This window comes from Perognathus longimembris, chromosome 28 (assembly GCF_023159225.1).
Source record: "Perognathus longimembris pacificus isolate PPM17 chromosome 28, ASM2315922v1, whole genome shotgun sequence".
NCBI lineage: Eukaryota > Metazoa > Chordata > Mammalia > Rodentia > Heteromyidae > Perognathus > Perognathus longimembris.
In genome coordinates this window covers 1,881,875-1,899,527 of record NC_063188.1, presented here as the reverse complement: position 1 = coordinate 1,899,527, position 17,653 = coordinate 1,881,875, and the positions used below count along the sequence as shown (strand labels likewise).

The following is a 17,653-nucleotide window of genomic DNA, read 5'->3' as shown; positions in this document are numbered from 1 at the left end:
TTCTGCATTTTTAAAATGTTCTGCATAATTGGCGCCTTTCATTTTGCCCTTAAGAATTAGTTCATTTTGTGCTCCATACTCACTGCCTTTCCTTTCTGTGGGTCTTTGTCACTGAGTCCCTTGTTACACAGCTAGTAGGGGGCCGTTCGGACTATCTCATTAAGTCCACAGTGTTCCAGATCACAGGGCTCTTTGCTTTCACCCTCATGTTCTTCCGTGGTTCACGGTGTAACTTAAGACCACATGACTAGTGCTTGATGTGTGTGTAATTCTCACTAGTCATCTTTACAAAGAGGCCTTGCTTTCTGAGGCTACATAGAAGCCCATCTCCATGACACATCAGTGCTCTAGCATTTGTCCACACTGACGCATGGCACCAGGTACTTCATGGAATGCCATATCACTGCAGGGCTAAGGATGTTTTCTGTATGTGCTGCTCTTTTGGCTTAAACTCAGAGTTTGGATGCTGTCTTTGAGCTTTCTTGTTCAAGGTTGACACTCTACCACTTGGGCCACAGCTTCACTTCTGCCTTTTGGTAGTTAATCGCAGATGAGACAGGCACAGACTTTCTTGCCTAGGCTGGTTTCAAACCATGATCCTCATATCTCAGCCTCCTGGGTACCTAGGATTATAGGCGTGAGCCACCAGTGCGCAGCTAGGGGTGAGGATGTTAGTAAGCAGAAATGAGCATCTTGGGCCCATTTAGCAGTTGGGCTTCTGGGACTCTTCCATGCTGCCTTTCACTTGGGTGTACTGAGTGATTGCTCCGCATGGGCATCTGAGTGAAGTTCAGTTCTCAGATTACCTCCTGCTGGCTGGGTTATTTTGGATAAAGATACTTTCTTGAGTCGGAATGTGCCCTTAAAGTGTACAATCCAGTGAGTTTGGGCATATTCACAGGCGTGTGCAAATGTCACGACTATCCCATTGAAGAACATGTTTGTTACCCCCCCACACAAAGAAAATGTTGACCCTTTAACAGACCACCCTACTCCCTCCAGCCCTAAGAACTACCTCATGTGTTTTCTGACTGTAGCCTTCTTCAAGGAGGTTCTGAGAAAAGAAATGACATGTATGAAGCTTGCAGCATAGATGTTGGTGATGTCTTTGCCCTCGCTTCACTGAATTATGTCCATTTTCTTCTTTTTCACTATCAGTCTGTTAAATTTCGTTGTTGGACTCTTTTTTGGTCTAGTACAAAGGTTTGAACCAAGGGCCTGAGAACTCTTTCTTGGCTTTTTAGCTCATGGCTAATGGTCTACCTGTTGCTCCACAACTCCTTTTGTGACTCTTTTTTTTTTTTTTGCTAGTTAAATTGGAGAAAAGAGTCTCATACATTTTTCTGGCTTCAAACCATGATCCCCTGCTGTCAGTCTCCTGAGTAGCTAGGATTAGAGATGTGAGCCACCAATACTTGCCTCATTCTTGGATCCTTGACAATTAATTTTTTTTAACTTGGATTAACCATTTAGTTACAATTTTTGTTTCATGAAACCGTCAGACTTTTCCTTAGGCAGTGGGTATTGTGCTTTAGTATGTCTGTCAGTATACTTATGACTCAGCTCCTGGCTATGGGTTCATGAGAAAGGTGTCCCCTGTGCATGACTGTGATAGTGACTGATTCCTATCTTTTTCCCTCCTCTTTCATCATGCTTCCAGTGTCAGCAGTGCTGAGGACTCACCTGACATGGAGAAGAAGCCCCCGTACAACAGCACTCCATACACTGAGAGGTATGTCTACTTTCTTACCAAGGAGCTCTCAGTTCCCACAGATGAACGACAGTGAAGAAGATCTGCACTGTATCTGTTTGCTTTTGTCAGCTGCTTCGTAGCTTCTGATCTATTGGCAAATCTGTCACACAGATACAGTATGCAGGGTAATACACTATGTAGGGTGGTGCCAGCTTTCTCAGGATATCACTCTTGTGGCAGCCAAACTCTTTGAATTCAGTTCAAAGCAAAAAAGTAGACACAACAGGCTACCAAGAAGGGAAGTGGTACTGTCTGAAAACCCAGGGGTCACTTCCTCAGGAGAGACACTACAGATCAGAAACTAATGAGTCACTAAAGTAGCTTGCACATCTGATCAGAAGCCAAAAGAAAACACAAAGAACCACAAAAAGAAAATAAAAAGGGAAAGAAAGACTTCTGTGAGGAAGTCAGAAGAGACAAAAGTAAGACTGCACAGTGGTATGGAGTGATTGAATTGAATAAAAGGCATACGACTTCTCACTGAGAAATCATGAACGCCACGGGCAGATGGCAACACAAGCTTTTCATGACAAAGAATTCCTACTTGAAAATTTTTGGAATAAGAGAGAAAAGAACATTTGAGACTGGATCCATTCAGGCTATAGTGAAGACAAGGAGAGTAAGTTACACAAGGAGTTAGTGGCAGAGCCACAGCTAAATCCTTCTGCCTGACTACTCCAAGTTAAGGTTATTCTGCCGAATGTCCTCTCATTCACTGATAGATCTAAATTTCTGTGATGATGTCCTAAGACTGTAGCTAGATTTGGGGAAAAAACCGGAAGGAAGAGTTAAGATGAAGAGAATCTTTTGAGTCTTTCCTCCTCTCAACAAAATAGACACAGGGGCAGAAGAATAAAGAAGGCTATAGCAATCCTCTGCAGGATGGCTGAAGAAGCAGCCCAACACCTGAATCGTTGGCAACTGCGTATCACTTACTAACTCACATCATCAGGTGAATTGTTAGCCCAAAGGCAATGTGCTAGTCTTATATGTTGTCATCTCAAATGCCTCAGGCTGAGTACTTTATAAAGAAGAGCTGACAGCTGTGGAAGATCAAGAACATGACACTAACAAGTTTGGCTATGGCGGGAGGCCCTGTGGCTTCACAGGAGCCTTTCTTTGGGGAACTGACCTAACTGAAAGAACTACATTGTTCTCTTTCAAAGGTAGCATCTCCAATGACCTAATTATATCCCTGAGGTCCAACTCTTAAAGGTCCCAGCATATGTCCTATTACCACACTGAAGATCCAAGCTTCCAATACATGAACCTTGGGCCTACACTCCAACCAGAGGAGGCAAGTTGGTTAGAAACCTAGGAATGAGTCTGTTGTGTAGGATTAAATGGAATGAGGCAGACCAGATAGCCTGGAGCTTCTCCTCCTCCATGTAGTACAAGTGTTAAGCCAGAACCAAACATTTCTGGTTAATTGCTGAGGTTGGAAGAAAGAAGGGGATTCTCCAAGGACAACCTCAGGCCTCACTCTCAGGTGCACAGAGAAGTGCATGTGCAAAGGACGACTATGAATGAAGCAGAAGCGGTAATGCCGTGGGTTCCTCTTGCAACACTGATTCTTACAAAGAGGTCTGGGTCAACAGCAAGCTGCATGGCTGAATGCAGCATAGCCATGGCAATGCTGGGCTCGGGAAGGAGCTGAAGTAGCCAAGCTGCTAACACTTCCCCGGGTCCTGTGAGAAGAAGTTACACATCTCTAGAAGAGAGCACTCCTGACTTTAGCCTGGAGGACCACAGCAGACTGGAAATTTTGGCACATCCTGTGTGAACAGGAGAAGCAAAAATGACTGTTACAAAAATGTGGATCCACCAGGCACCAATGGCTCACACCTGTAATCCTAGCTACTCAGGAGATCTGAGGATCCTGGTTTGAAACCAGTCTGGGCAGGAAAGCCTGCGACACTCTTATCTCCAATTAACCACCAAAAAAACCCCACTGCCCCAGTGCCAGGTACTAGTGGTTCATGCCAGGAATCCTAACTACTCAGGAGGCTGAGATCTGAGGATAACAGTTCAAAGCCAGCCAGGTAGATAAATCAGTGACATCATAATCTGCACTTAACTAGCAAAAACTCAGAACTAGAGGTATGGCTCAAGTGATAGAGTATGAACCATGACTAAAATAGCCAAGGGACAGTGTGGGGCTCTGAGTATCTACACACAAACAAAAAGGAAACAAACCAGGGTTCCAGAAACAGGATTGTTAATCACCCCAGAAGGTAGTATCTTCAACATTAGCATGATTAAAGCAGGCTGTAGATACAGACTAAACAGCCTAAGAATATAGGAACAGAAGAGCAGGGCTCTGCAATTCCAGGTGTAACATAGAGAAGGCCTCATACAAGCCTAGTGGCGAATGGCTTAGGTCTACAACCTACAGCTATGCTCCCAATTGCACACTACAAAAAGAAAGACCAGACTGGATATGTTGACCATAAATCCAGGCTTGGCTACATCAAAGCAGCAGGTCTTTTTGAATCACATCAGAAGCCTGGATGCCAGCCTTACCACTGGGTTCTTATTTTTCTTCTTACAGAACAAGTGAAGGGATCTGTACTTACTGCAGCCATGAGATCCGAGACTGTCCAAAGATTACCCTAGAACATCTTGGTATCTGCTGCCATGAATATTGCTTTAAGGTAAGACAGAGGAGTGGTGCTGGTGACCTCACACAGAGCACAAGAGTGTCACAGTTCAAGAGGGTGTGAAGGAGTTTTGCTATCCATGAGCAAGTATGAACCATCTTAGATGTGCTGCAAGACTGAGGAGATGAAGGAGAATTGGTAAGTACACATGGCTAGTAGAAATAAGAGAGATAATGTGGTCTTCTTCCGAACAAAGGGACACTAACTATAAAGGTCATGGGGCAGACACATGCAGGGTCCTAGCTGGCATTGTTAGGGTGGCAAGAGTGAGGGGAGAATGACAACAAATCATGTCCTGGAGGTAGCTGGAAGCTGCATTGTGTGGGCATTATAGGAAAGACATTGCATTTCATTCTAAATGCCATTGAAACAGTCTAGAGGATTTGAGGTGAAGTGTGATGAAATGTGATGGGTGCCTTTTCAAGGATCCCTCTCTTCCAAGTGAGGCTATAAGGCGGAGGGGGGGGTCAGGAAGCTGCTCTAGTAGATTGAGCTGGAGAGAGTGGTCAGTTGAGTAGGGATAGTAATGGATTGATAATAGAGCTAACAGGCTGTGCGTTATCAGTGGATGAGAAGCGCCAAAGGAGATCCAAGGTTTGGGACTTAAGACACTCACTGCAAGAATGGTGGTTTCCTTTCCCATTTGTGAAGGCTTAATGGGAGCAGGTGTGGACCTGTATTTCAAGAGTGAGAGTGGACACAGGTGACATTGAAGATGCCAATAGAGAGGTCACATAAGCAATTAAATGTGTAAGTTTACGGGTCCAAGGAAAGGGCAAGGCTGGAGTCCTCTGAATCATGTGACCAGATGAATTCAGCTAAAATAGAAGGAGAAGGAGAGGACTGAAGAAACGGGGGGCTCTGTGGGTGACGTGGTGTCAACCCAGCTGTGATGGAGTTCCATGGAGAGGTTGATTAGTAACTGCCTTTTGAGAGAGGAATGGGCCTTTTTACATCTTTCCTAAGGGAACCAAACATGATACTTAAGGCCTGCGCCACCTGTTGGCTGATTTGAGAAGTGAAGGTTGGTCCATTCCCGCAGTGCAGGGTAAGTCCTAAGCTAACCTAGGAATGACAGACTGCAGTAAAATTTTTAGCCATTTTCAATGCCTTTTCAAAGGTTATAGGAAAAGCTTCCATCCACCCAGTAAAGGTGTCAATGACTTTCAGGAAGTATTTATATCACAGCTTTTATGGGGAAACTATGAGTAAAAATCTATTTGCCTATCTTGGCTTGGCAGGTGTCTTTGTAATTGCTGTGTCAGCTATGAGGGAGGAGTTTGAAACTGGTCTCGTGGATTGATTTGGTTCCAAACAAAGCGTTGTTGGGTAACAGATGGAAGAGAATCCAACAAGGACGTGTGAAAGATAGGGGTCAGAAGGAGCCTTACTGCTTTTGTCCCTATATATAGGGAGTTAAAACATCTGCAAGGGCATCCATGTTTTGGTTGTCAGGTAATCAGGGCCCTTCCCAGGGTAGTCCCTGGAATAGAAGGCATTAGGTTGTCTGTGTGCAGGGAGACTTATAGAGAAGGTCTAAGATCTTAAGGCAGGGGTATGGCAGATGTCATGCTATGCTAGGCTCAGCTATGTAGATCAGGTAAATGGACCAAGTGGAAGGTCTACAGTCTTATACACGTAGTACAGTTTCTCAAGATGGCTTCAGTAGTCACCCTGTAAATGATCACTAAGAGATCAAATCATATGAAGCCTGAGAGTTAGTCATTGAATTTTGTAACATTGAGGGCCTTACTGATAGGTGGCATATTGGGTGAGATCAAAACATTATAGAACACATAGAAATGGAGAGAGTAAGTCTGGAACGACCTGGCTGAAGGATTGGCTAACGATGTGAGTCACTTGCAGGGAGGGTCCCACATCAGGTGGTGAAAGAATGAGGAATTCAATAGCTGCACCTGTGTTCTAGATTGCTACAGACCACATTGTTTTTTCTGCTTTGTGGATGTCCTGAAAGTCCTAGAAGATTCTGTAGACTTTAAGTAATGAACTTAATGATGGACACTCATGTGCAACACAACAAGCTTACAGGAATCTGAGCCAATTGGGCATACTAGTGCTATGCATTCAGAAGAAACTTGCAGTCGGACTGGGAAGGAGCCTTCAGAAGACCTTGTGAGGGAGGCTGGTCTGGAATTGAGATTGAAAGGATACATGGTGCTTTCTTCAGGGTGCCAAACACAGGAAAGGCAGATGCTGCCTGGATCCTAGCAGGGTGTTATCAATGTAGGCATAGAGAAAGTGTACAGCCAGACAAGGATTTCAAACCACTTTGAACTTACATAAGGTGTGCACAGCTGGGGTTGTGTCAGAAAAGTGGGGCTTGGCATGCTTGAGGGATTTTTGGAGGCTGAACAGAATGTCTGAGTAACTTCTCCAACCTTGCCCAGCTCCTAAGTAGCAGAATCCAGGCCTACACCATCTGAATTCTGAAATCCAGGCTCCTAACCACTATGTGCGCATAGTGCCATGTAGATTTTGTGAGGGGTTGTTTTATTTCATGTTTTTATGTGTTTATTTGCTTTTTCTGGGAATTTTCTTCAGACCCTTAAATGTTAGGCAAGCACTCTACTACTAAGCTACTCCTGAACCTTGTTTTTGTCTCATGTTTGAAGTTGAGTTTTCCTTGTCTTTCTCCTGGCCCATGTACTTGGGTTTGTACTTAGGGCCTTTTCCTTGATAGGCAAGGCACTCTACTACTTGAGCCATGCTCCCATACCTTTTTTGCTTTAGTTATTTTTATCACTAGTGTCTTAAGTGTCTTAAGCCCAGATCCAGCCTAACACCATGCTCCTCTACCTGTGCCAATCACATAGATGGGCTCACAGACACATACCACTGGATCAGGATGTGGTCTCATTAACTTTTTGCCTAGGCTGGATCTGAATCCTAATACTTTAGATCTCTGCTTCTGGAGTAGCTAGGCTTGTAGGCATGCTCCACCACAGCAGGTGTTTTCCTTGCTTTATTTGTCTTCTTGGAAATTCAGAATGTGCTATCAGTTCACAGTGTCTGCTTGCCCCCTTCTGGCTTTCAGTATTGACAGCCACCTTGCTTTCTATTTCAGTGTGGCATCTGCAATAAACCAATGGGTGACCTCCTGGATCAGATCTTCATTCACCGAGACACCATCCACTGTGGGAAATGCTATGGAAAGCTCTTCTAGGTGGGTACCTACAGCCCATAAGACAAGGAGCCAAGGATCTACCAGAGGGTCCAGATCTCTGCCTATGTCTTTTCCCAGGACCTTGCTACCTCTCTCAGTCTTTTGGTTCAGAGGGTTCCGAGTGCTGTCATGTGCCATTTGGCACTTGAGATATTAAGTTGCATGGATACTACTCCATGGTGATACTTCCAAACTTGGCCGAGTCATTGTCTCTTCCTGTCCACACAGTACTTCCCAGCCAGAATCTTATCTGAGCTCTATATCCCTGGGTGCCACTGGACTTCTGTTAGCCCCATTGTGTGACAAGGAAAAAGAGTCTGGGGGTACACTGAATACACCTAGTTGTTTTATGATAGAATCAAGACCTCACCCTAAGTCTTCAGACTCCAGTCGTGGATTTTCTACCCTATCCTTTCAGAGCCTTTTGAGCACTTTTTGTCCAACTTCAAATCCAGACTTAATAGCCACGGCATTGAGTAAACTAGCCTCTAAGCTAACAGCCAGTGGAATTGCCCCAAATATCTGAGCACAGAGCACAAAATTTCCCTTGAGGACAACTGGAATGGGTAGCAACCAAGCTCTTTCCCCCAGCTACATGCAAGTTCCCTTCTCTCCAAGAGATGCATTTGAGTTGGACTCTAACTCTTGAGCACTGGGGCTGACAAGGCACGTGCCTCAAGGGTGTTTGAATGTTGGATTCAATTCTTATTTGCAATATCATGAACACTTTTGTTTCCTTTTAGCTCCCCATTGGCTGAGCAGAAGCTGATGAATCACAGACAAGTTTGGCCATCCCATTGCCTGAAGTTACTGGCTCCTCTCTTTCTCTATCTTACTGATCTCTTCATACTTCTACCCATCTTAGATCAAATTTACTAACATCCAATACTGTATCTCAATGATGCTATGCCAATTACTTGTGTATGTAGTTTTTATAGCTTAAGAAATCACTTTACAGCTATGATTTCATTTCAGGCTTGAAATCCTTGACCAAAGGATAAAATAGGAACTGCATTTCGACTTCTCTAAGACGTTTTGGATTTCTAATAAATGCAGCCAATCTGGATGTTAGGCCTAGGCCGAAGTGTGAGGCTTCTGAGGGACAGCATTGAAAACTATTGACGATCCCTGGTGGGTAAATCGCTGGCATTAAATGCTAGGCGTTGCCATACGCTAATTGCTTGTCTATTTGCCAGATGCATTGAAAACTTTCCATCTACTTTTTAAAGTAGTTAGTTGTTTTTCATGGAGTTATGTAGCAGATTTTAATTACTTCTTCCTATCTTCCTTTCACTGTATTTGAGTTTTTCTGTGAAGGTATGTGGGCATGTATTGGGAAGTTTACATAATAGACTTAAATTTACTAGGGTATAATTTTAGGAAGCTATCAACCAAAGGGATATCTGTATCTATTTGAATCGAGAGCTGATTAATATCTTTGTCTTCAATTCCTGCTCCCTGAGATTTACACAGAAGTCCTCTCAACTAGCTTTTAGGATATGTATAACCCAGCAAGATTAAGGAGAGAGAAAAAGCAGATCACATTTCTTACGGCCTCACCACATACCAGCTGTTATCCTAAAGTGAAGGCATTCCTCCCTGTGATCATCCTGAGAAGAGGGTAGGCATCCTCATCCTCATGTTACACAAAAGAGTGAAGCTCAATGAGGTGGGCCTGGCCTGTGCACAAACACTGCAACTTCTCCCCACAGCTGGTGTTTTCTCTGGGAGCCAATTGATTTGGTGTTCAGTATGTGCCAAGCGTTGTTTGGAGGACACCTAATTCCTACTGTATAACACCACCCCATGGGGTTCTCATGGAGCATATCCTTACAAAGGGGAACATTGTGACACCCACTTCTCCTCTAAGCATACTGAGTACTCCCTAAAATACTCCAAGAGCCAGTTTGCCCCTCATCCTTCTCCTCCCTTTCCACGAAAATTCCTCCAAACCAAAGCTTTTAACTGGGACCAGATTTGATTCCCAGTTTTTCCCAAAGATATGCTTATTGAACCAGAGAAAGATCTAGTAGGTCTGCTTTCATGAGCACAGAGCCTTCAGTGACCTCCTGATTTCTAGTCCACGTTCTGTCTCAAGCTAGCAGCAACTACTGGGGCTGTTAGCACAGACAACACAGGATTGTGTTGGCTGGCAGCACACAGACAGGCCTATCTGTGCAGCTTGCTGACTGCATGAACTCACTTGTACTCTGCTGCTTTTAGGCCTAGCATTAATTTGCAATTTCTTTGAGTGGAAGAACAAACTTAAAGTTTTCAATTCAGTGAGGTACCAGTGGTTCATGCCTGTAATCCTAGCTACTCAGGAAGCTGAGATCTGAGGATCACAGTTTAAAGCCATCCTGGCCAATAAAGTCTGTGAAATTTATATCTCCAATACACTATCAAAAAACGCCAGAAGTGACTCTGAGGCTCAAGTGGTCGAGTTACTAGTGTTGAGTAGTGTTGAGCAAAATTAGCTCAAGGACAGTGCCCAGGCCTTGAATTCAAGCCCCAGGTCTGGCAAAAAGAAAAATACAAATTCAAAATGAAGGCCTCTTCTCTTGATTTTATTAGAAAATGTCTTTACATCTTTCCACAGTTTCTGAACTCTATGCACAATAATTTGTGAACATATTCTTCCTGCCAAATGATTAGATAGGAATGTGTCATTTATTTGCATAGTTGTGCATATGATTTACTCTGAAGGAAAAAACACAAGTTAGCATGGTATGCTCTGTGCCCACACGACATGAGCTAGTCTTCCTTAAGTGTGACTCTCAGAATGGGTCTTCGTGGCGCATTGTAAGCACTAACACTTAGGTGCTGAATGAATGGGAATGAGAAAGAAGCCAGTCTTTTGGTGAGAAGTGTTATTCCAGAGTGTCAGTGGAGGCCCTTAAGACACAACATAAGGTAAAGAAGCCACAAATGGGCTGATTTCTCCACCTCCTTGTTATACTCTACATTTAAGGGCGTTTAGAACCAAAATGTAAGATACAAAAAGACAGCTTGTAAGATGAATTTTGATTTTGATCCAAAACAGCTTCTTTCATTTCTTAAAAGACACAGAAATCTGTACACATAAGGAAGAGGAATGGTTGAGTTGTTTGAATTGCTTAGTGTTTATAATTATGCTTGCTTGATCCACATTAATGTACACAATTACAATAAATGTTAAGCTATTATACAATTCAGTGTTAAGCTTTTCTTTGTTATGAGTAATAACTTAGTGTGTTCTGCCATGCTTGTAATTTACTTGAATTCATTTTCTCTACATTATGTACTTGACAGCAACTATGTACTTGATAGAAAGTACGTATGAACAAGTAATGGGGAATTCTACAATCAGGAGATGCTAATAAGAAACATGGTATTCTTTTGTGTGTGTTTCTTCATTAGTCCTTATTATATACTTGCAGTGACCAGGAGCTCTGTTCCAAGTCTGTCTATGGACAGCCCCAGTTTTAGAAAATGTATTCGATTCAGTTAGTGATCTCTTCACCTTTAATTGTCACACATGATGGTCTGCAAACCCTCTTCTAAACACTAGTCCCTAAAATAGATGAAGACACTTCTCAGGGTCTCTTTCTGTCAGCTTTTCCCATTGAAACAGCAGTGGTCCCTTTTCTCCTTTGACACAAAGTATTTTTGTATTTTTATTACCTTCCATTAGTTACACAGAAAAGGACTTTAACATTACATGTCCACATCCCTGACACTAATTCCAAATGCACGTAACTCAAAGGCCCTTTCCCAAGATGCCACCCAGTGTACACTGCAATGCATTCCTCTAGATTATGTGCCAATCAGAAAGGCTGCTTCATCTTTCTCCTTATGGCCAATACCTCAGACTCTCTGAATCCTATTCAGTTAGGTGTCATTCAGCCTATCAAGTGAGCCTGGCTTCCACATTTTGTGTCATCTGAAAATGTACCCAGAATGACATCAAAGTGTTGTTACAACCCAGAGACAGGAAGTCCAAAGACAGAACACATGCCAATTAGAGCATTCCTTGCACCACTGAGCATATACCAAAGGACTGTTGTAATGTCCCTCACTCTACTCTTGGTTGCCATCTTGCCTACAAAGGGTATGACTGGGAAAGGAGGAAGAACGAGTTCACAGAGCAAGAACTATAATAGTAGCTCCTCATTAGGTGTTGATGTGTCACCTGGTGATGTTATGTGACACAGAGTAAAACAGGAATATGTCATGAAAAATCACTTGCAGACCATGTTGCCACCAAGAAAGTCGATTGCAGTATTGGCCTATTTGTTCCTCTTCCTGCTTCCTGTCCCCCCAGCCTGGGCATATACCTGTGAGGGCTCCCTCCCCATACCCTTTGCTGTGGTGTCCTCTGGAAACTGGGTTTTTTGGCTCACGAATGTCTTTGGCCTGTAAATTTCCTCCACAGAACACAAACCTGTGAATCTTGTCTCCATGTTACCATCACTGGGAAGAGGCCAAACATGTTTCCAAATGTCTTGTGCTCACTGTTCTCTGCCTGTGAATGTCTTCCTTTCCTGGCCCATTGCCGGAGCCCTCTCCCTGCTCTCTCAATTCTTCTACTGAGTTCTGCCCTCACCAGACATTCCACAACTGAATGGCTCTGCCGGCAAAACCTGTCTACACAAAACCTTCTTTCTGTGAGCATCCTTTCTCTAAACCATGCTTTCTTTGCTTAAGTTCACTAAGGCTGTATTGATTTTTGTTCATAGGAAAGAAAATAGATTTTTCTATTATTTCTTTGGGTTTTCTTCTACTATTTTCTGTTTCCTTAACATCTGCTCTAAGCAAAAGGGACCCATAGAGGGACTGTAGGAAACCTCTAACACCATGAGCCAAAGCAACTCTTTTGTCTTTACAAATTAATCATTTCAGGTATTTGTTTTCATGTTTGAGTTCATGGGAGGAAGTTAACCATGCAGTGAGCAACAGTAATGGCCTTCCTGGTATAGGCCTCCTGAGATACCAGCACATAGCTTTAACTAGTTTTTTATGACCCTATCACAAAGCTGGACCCTGCTAGCTCATTCCTAGCAACTCAAGAGGCTGAGATCTGAGGGACATGATTGGAAGCATGCCCACCTGGATAGAAAAGTGTGGAGATTCTTATATCCAATTAACCAGCAAAAGCCAGAAGTGGAGCTGTGGCTCAAGTGCCAGCCTTGAGCCAAAACTCAAAGCAAGAGTACAAGGCCCTGAATTCCAGCCCCAGTAATGGCTTTAAAAGAAATCCCTATTTTGAAGCAAGGTCACATTGAAGTATTAGGAGTTACAAATTGAAAATATGATTTTGTGGGGAAGAGACATAAAATTGACCCCACATCAGTAATTTTGTAAAGCAAGCCATTTTACAGAATAGCAACAAATGCAGATGATTTTGTAACTACTGATGTTTTCTAGGATCACAGTACTCAACTGAAGGTCAACAATGAATGGGTCATTGGCCCTGGTACCAGGCAGGAGAGGTGCTGGCACCTACAGCCCAAGTGTACACAAGGCTGCCATGTACATGCACCCCAATCCCAGGGAGTAAGTCAAACCCCAGTCTCCATGAAGATATAGTAGGTAGGGTTTGCCCCAAATTACCAGGGCTTTTAGTGGAGAAAATCTTGTATGCCAGAGAACATACCTGTTCTAGAAGGAGGTCAATAAGACAGATCAAGAGCTCCAGCACCAGGGAACCTTGGTTCAATCTCTGAGGCCTGGGGAAGTGGCCGCAAGATGCCTGGGCTTTTGTCCTGGCCCAGTCTATTCAGGTGAAGATGCCAGGGTTCTGGGTGTGAGTGATCCCCTATCAATGGACCAAGAATGAGGGAAGAGCCACGGCTCAGTCATTTTGCTCACAGGAGAGGACTGACGATTCACCACGGGGCGGCCTCTAGAGACCTGTGTCTTCTGGAATAGACCTGCTGATGGCTAGGGCCTGGGCGGGGGGGGGGGGTGTCAAGCTGCCCGGGAGAAGCCCTTACCTGTCACCCCCTCTGTGGAGTATGGAGATGGAAAACGACCACAAGGGACTCGAGATCGGACAATCAGGGGCAGCATTGGGTGGAGGTCAGGAGCACACAAAAGGCCACTGTGGGGGTGCAGCTGTGTGGAGAAACCTCAAGTCCAGAACTAGCCTCTAGCTTGTGCCTCCTGCCCAGTGGTGACTTGACCTAAATACAGTTACTGGGGAGTGGTGTCCAACACATTCACTTTCTAAATAATGCCAAGTAAAAAAACCTTTCACTTCACCCCCACTCAGAACTGGAGGGGACCTATTGATGGAAGCCCACACAGGCAGAGTCTCACCTGCTCAGGCATGACGGCACACAGGCCTACTCTACTCAGGGGAAAGGCAGAGAGCTTCCACCGACTAGCAGTCTGGGCTTAGCCCCTTGCCTGCCCTTGTCTTCCTGTCCTGCCTTTCAAATCTGAAGGGGCTCCTGGCAAGTTGCCATGAAAACTGTGTGGCTCCTGATGGGGATTATAACCAAAAACTTGTCCCCCCTCCTCTGACATATGTCAGTAGGGAAGATGGACAGGTGTAAAGATAGGGTCTACTCTGCTGTTTACTTGAGTAAGAACACTTCAGTCCTCTGAGCCCCTAAGAGCAAGTGCACACAAAGGCATGCTGGCCTTATACCCAGGCCATATTCATCAGCCTAGGATTGTACACATGGCCATTCTAATCTCACTGAAGTCCGCAGGTGACCTCCTACATCCATGGTGCTTCCAGTGATGTTGAGGCCTTCTGACCCCTGAACCTCCTTCAACACCAGATCCACTTATTCCTGAGGGTCCCCACATTCCCTGGGAAGCCAGGCAGCCACTGACTCTAAAAACCATCAGTGTGCTGTTGCCTGGCTTCAATTCACCTAGTGGCTCTCAGAGTGCCTCACCAATCTTTTCCTGGACATCCCCAATGTTAGCCCAAAAGCCATTAACTCCCTATGCACTACCAAGTCAGCAGAAATGACACTCAGCAGGACCATGCATGAAATTTATTAAAGAGAAACATTTGCTGAACACCACTGACAAAAAGATGACAATGCATACAAGGCTTTCCACTGCCAGTGGAAGACACCATTCTCTCTCCGCCACTCCTGAGAAAATGTTTCATTTGCCAACCCCTCCCTGACAACAGTTCTTGCTGATGGCCTCACATCTGCCTCTTGCCACGGCAATGGCCTTTGGCAATTCCCTCTCACTTCAGGAGACATTTCTCAGAGATCACCCACTGTAGAGTGACCCTGCCCCGTGTGTGTGGCACAAGACATTCCCAGACACTGGAACGCATAGCAACGAACATTACGCAAGTCAATCCTGGACCAGTTCTTTGTGCCCAGTGTTGGCGTTCAGGACACCGAGTAAGAACTTCTTTGTTGTACACCCTTTCAGTTGGCCTCTGGAAAGGAACTGGTCAGTGAATATATGCATGCACGTGCACACATGCATGCACTCTCTCTCTCTCACACACACACACACAAGAGAACAAACATCAGGTAAGTTGGCTATGTGTACAAGAAAAAAGCAGAAGTGGACCACGGCATTAAACAGGAGCAAGCAGAGTCTTGGCCCCAACAGAAGTTCCCATTAGCTGGCCCCCCCACATAGGCTGGTGTCTTACAGATGCCTCCAGCTCAGCCACTCGAGTTGGCAGGGTACAAGCTGGCCTTGGCCTTATTAGTGGCTGAGTTGTAACTTGCCATGCCAGGCTCCGGTACTCCCTGCGCGCTATCTCCGGTTCTCCAGCCTCCTGAAGGAACAAAAAGAACAAAACAACCCCACCCCAAGTCCTCCCTTCCTCCACCACCTCTGTTAGAACAAAATCTGCCCGGCACTCCCACTCACTCCCATGGCAGTGCTACAGAAGTGACCCAAAGAGCTCCCCCCACCCCGTGCCCACTTGTAGTGTGTCCTGAATGTTGGGTGTCCTTCCCATACAGCCCTGTGTGCTGTAGGGGAGGAAAGTGCCTCTGGGTAGCTGTGGTCTCCCAGGGCCTCTGGGTCCAGGGACCCAGCCTTACTCACGCAGGGGCTTCAGGATACTGCCCTCCTGGGGTTTCCCAAGAGCAGTGTACATGACCCTGAAGATAGGCCGGAGCCTGCGGCTTCCCCTGTGGGATCTTCTCTCTCTGTCCTCCAGCACTGGCCCAGAGGCACTGGCTCTTTCTATCTGGGGCTGCCCTGAGGCCTCACATTTAGTAAGCAGACTTAAACCAGAACCCTCATGGCGGGCATCTAAAGGTGCCTTGGTGACTGGGCCAAAGCCCTGACTCTCACCATCTTGGCCGTCTATTTCACTGTGGTCTAAACCAGAGAATTGGGTTTCTTGCAGGCTGGGTGTGTCTACTTCCTGTGTATGTTCCTGGCACTTCATGGGGTCTGTGTGGATGACCTTCACTGAGCTGGGTGAAATTTCGTCTTGGTTAGTGTCATATTTTCTAAATGGTGGAGGGTGACAGGGTGTGGCCTGGGCATGGCTGCCCTGCCCTTCTGCCCCCATCAGGGCCCTTGATACTTGTGTGGGCTCCCTAGTTCCTCTTTCAGGATGTGCCTGATGCATGCAAGGAGGAGGAATGCATGCATCTCCTGAGCCTTTGTTTCCTAGGGCTTGGGGTGGCTCACATCCCCAGCCCCCTGCTCGTTTCCCAACTCATTTTTTATTTTGATGGTCTCAGTTCCTTGGTTTGTAACCTCCCTCTGTCCTTCTTCCATTATGTCATTACTCATTGTTCTCCTGCGCTTCAGTGGTACAGGTACCATTTGCTGTGCCGTCTGGTTTCCACTATCACTAACAGTCACAGTCTGGGAAGCGGTGGTAATCTTCTGGACACTGACTTGGGCACTCTGTCTGTTACCAGCCCTTTGTCTTGCCAAAGCATCTAGCCTCTGTTTCTCCCTCATTGCTACAATCATATTCTCCTGCTCCTCTTCATCTCGGACAAGCTTCATAAAATCCAGAAAACATGGTGGGCACCCTCGCTTATCTAAGAGCTCAAGCTTCCCTCGGAGGCTGGGGGTCATGGAGACCCGAGATAGGACATGTTTGAGACGAATCATGTCTGCATTTTGTGTTAACATTGGGCTTTTCTGCACAGCTTTCTGCAACAGGGGCTCTAAGCGCAGCAAGAAAGCAGATGTCTTCTCTTTAATCCTCTGAGAAGATTGCAGGAACCTGAATTGAGCTATTTTATGATCCTCTTTATTTCCAAAGATCTGATTCAGGGTGTCCAAGCACTGCTCCACAGTCATGGAGTTGTCGCTAGCCAACAGTGCCCGCATGATGGCCAACGCGGGGCCTTGCAAGCTCTCTAAGAGGCGCCGCCTCTTCTCTCTGTCTGACACCTGCCACATACGGATAATCTCAGTGACCTGTTCTATCCAGACCTCAAAGGACTCTTCATTTTGACCTGGGTAAACAGTTCCTGAAAACACTTTGAGTTTTCTGTACCATGTATTTTCCTGCAGAGGCTGCAAAACTAATGCTTTGCTGTCACCTGAGGCCTCTGGCTTTATGCCCTCCATGGGGATGATGCCAAACCCAAAGGTTTTGGCCACATCTACCATTCTCCGGCCCTCATTTTTGAGAAAGGCATTCATTTTAAGGAAAAATTCCTCATCTGGGTTACGGGGTTTCACTATCACTTCCCAGTTACCCCCATTTCCTGCTATGTGAGTGGGTATCGTAGTATAATTGACAACATCAACCAATTGGATGAGCACTGCCTTAGCATTGTCTTCCCTCCTGAAAATCCTGCCTGCCACCCTGTATTCAGACAGGGGATGTAAACCTGCCTTCAAAGTCTCATCAATCTCCATGTCACTACATTGCACTGGGATACCCACAATCAGCAGGGCCTTTTGGGGATCCATGTCCATCCCCTTGCACCAATCCTCCAAGAGTGCCACAGCCATTGTCCACACTCACTATTAGCTGGTACAAGAGCAATAACAAGCTTGCAGTCCTGAGAGAAGTGAAAGAAGTTTAAGCCAATGCCAAGTAGAAAGGCAGGGGTGTCCCAGGTTTTCACCACGGCCTGGAATACATAGGGGGAAGAGCAT

General features: G+C 45.4%; 2 protein-coding genes across 2 annotated transcripts in view; one reads left to right on the top strand and one right to left on the bottom strand.

Annotated features, from left to right (window-relative positions):
- Positions 1–10,787, top strand: part of Znf185 (zinc finger protein 185 with LIM domain) — a 57,241-nt gene extending 46,454 nt beyond the window's left edge. The window contains exons 20-23 of the mRNA XM_048336673.1: positions 1,661–1,732; positions 4,305–4,407; positions 7,499–7,597; positions 8,341–10,787. Coding sequence (XP_048192630.1) covers positions 1,661–1,732; positions 4,305–4,407; positions 7,499–7,597 — 274 coding nt within the window. The 3' untranslated portion in view covers positions 8,341–10,787. The remainder of the gene's footprint in view (positions 1–1,660; positions 1,733–4,304; positions 4,408–7,498; positions 7,598–8,340) is intronic.
- A 5,350-nt stretch (positions 10,788–16,137) lies between these two features.
- Pnma5 (PNMA family member 5) lies at positions 16,138–17,623 on the bottom strand. The gene has a single exon (XM_048336377.1). The coding sequence runs from the start codon at positions 17,504–17,506 to the stop codon at positions 16,196–16,198; it is 1,311 nt and encodes a 436-aa protein (XP_048192334.1). The 5' UTR covers positions 17,507–17,623; the 3' UTR covers positions 16,138–16,195.
- Between the last annotated feature and the right edge of the window lie 30 nt (positions 17,624–17,653).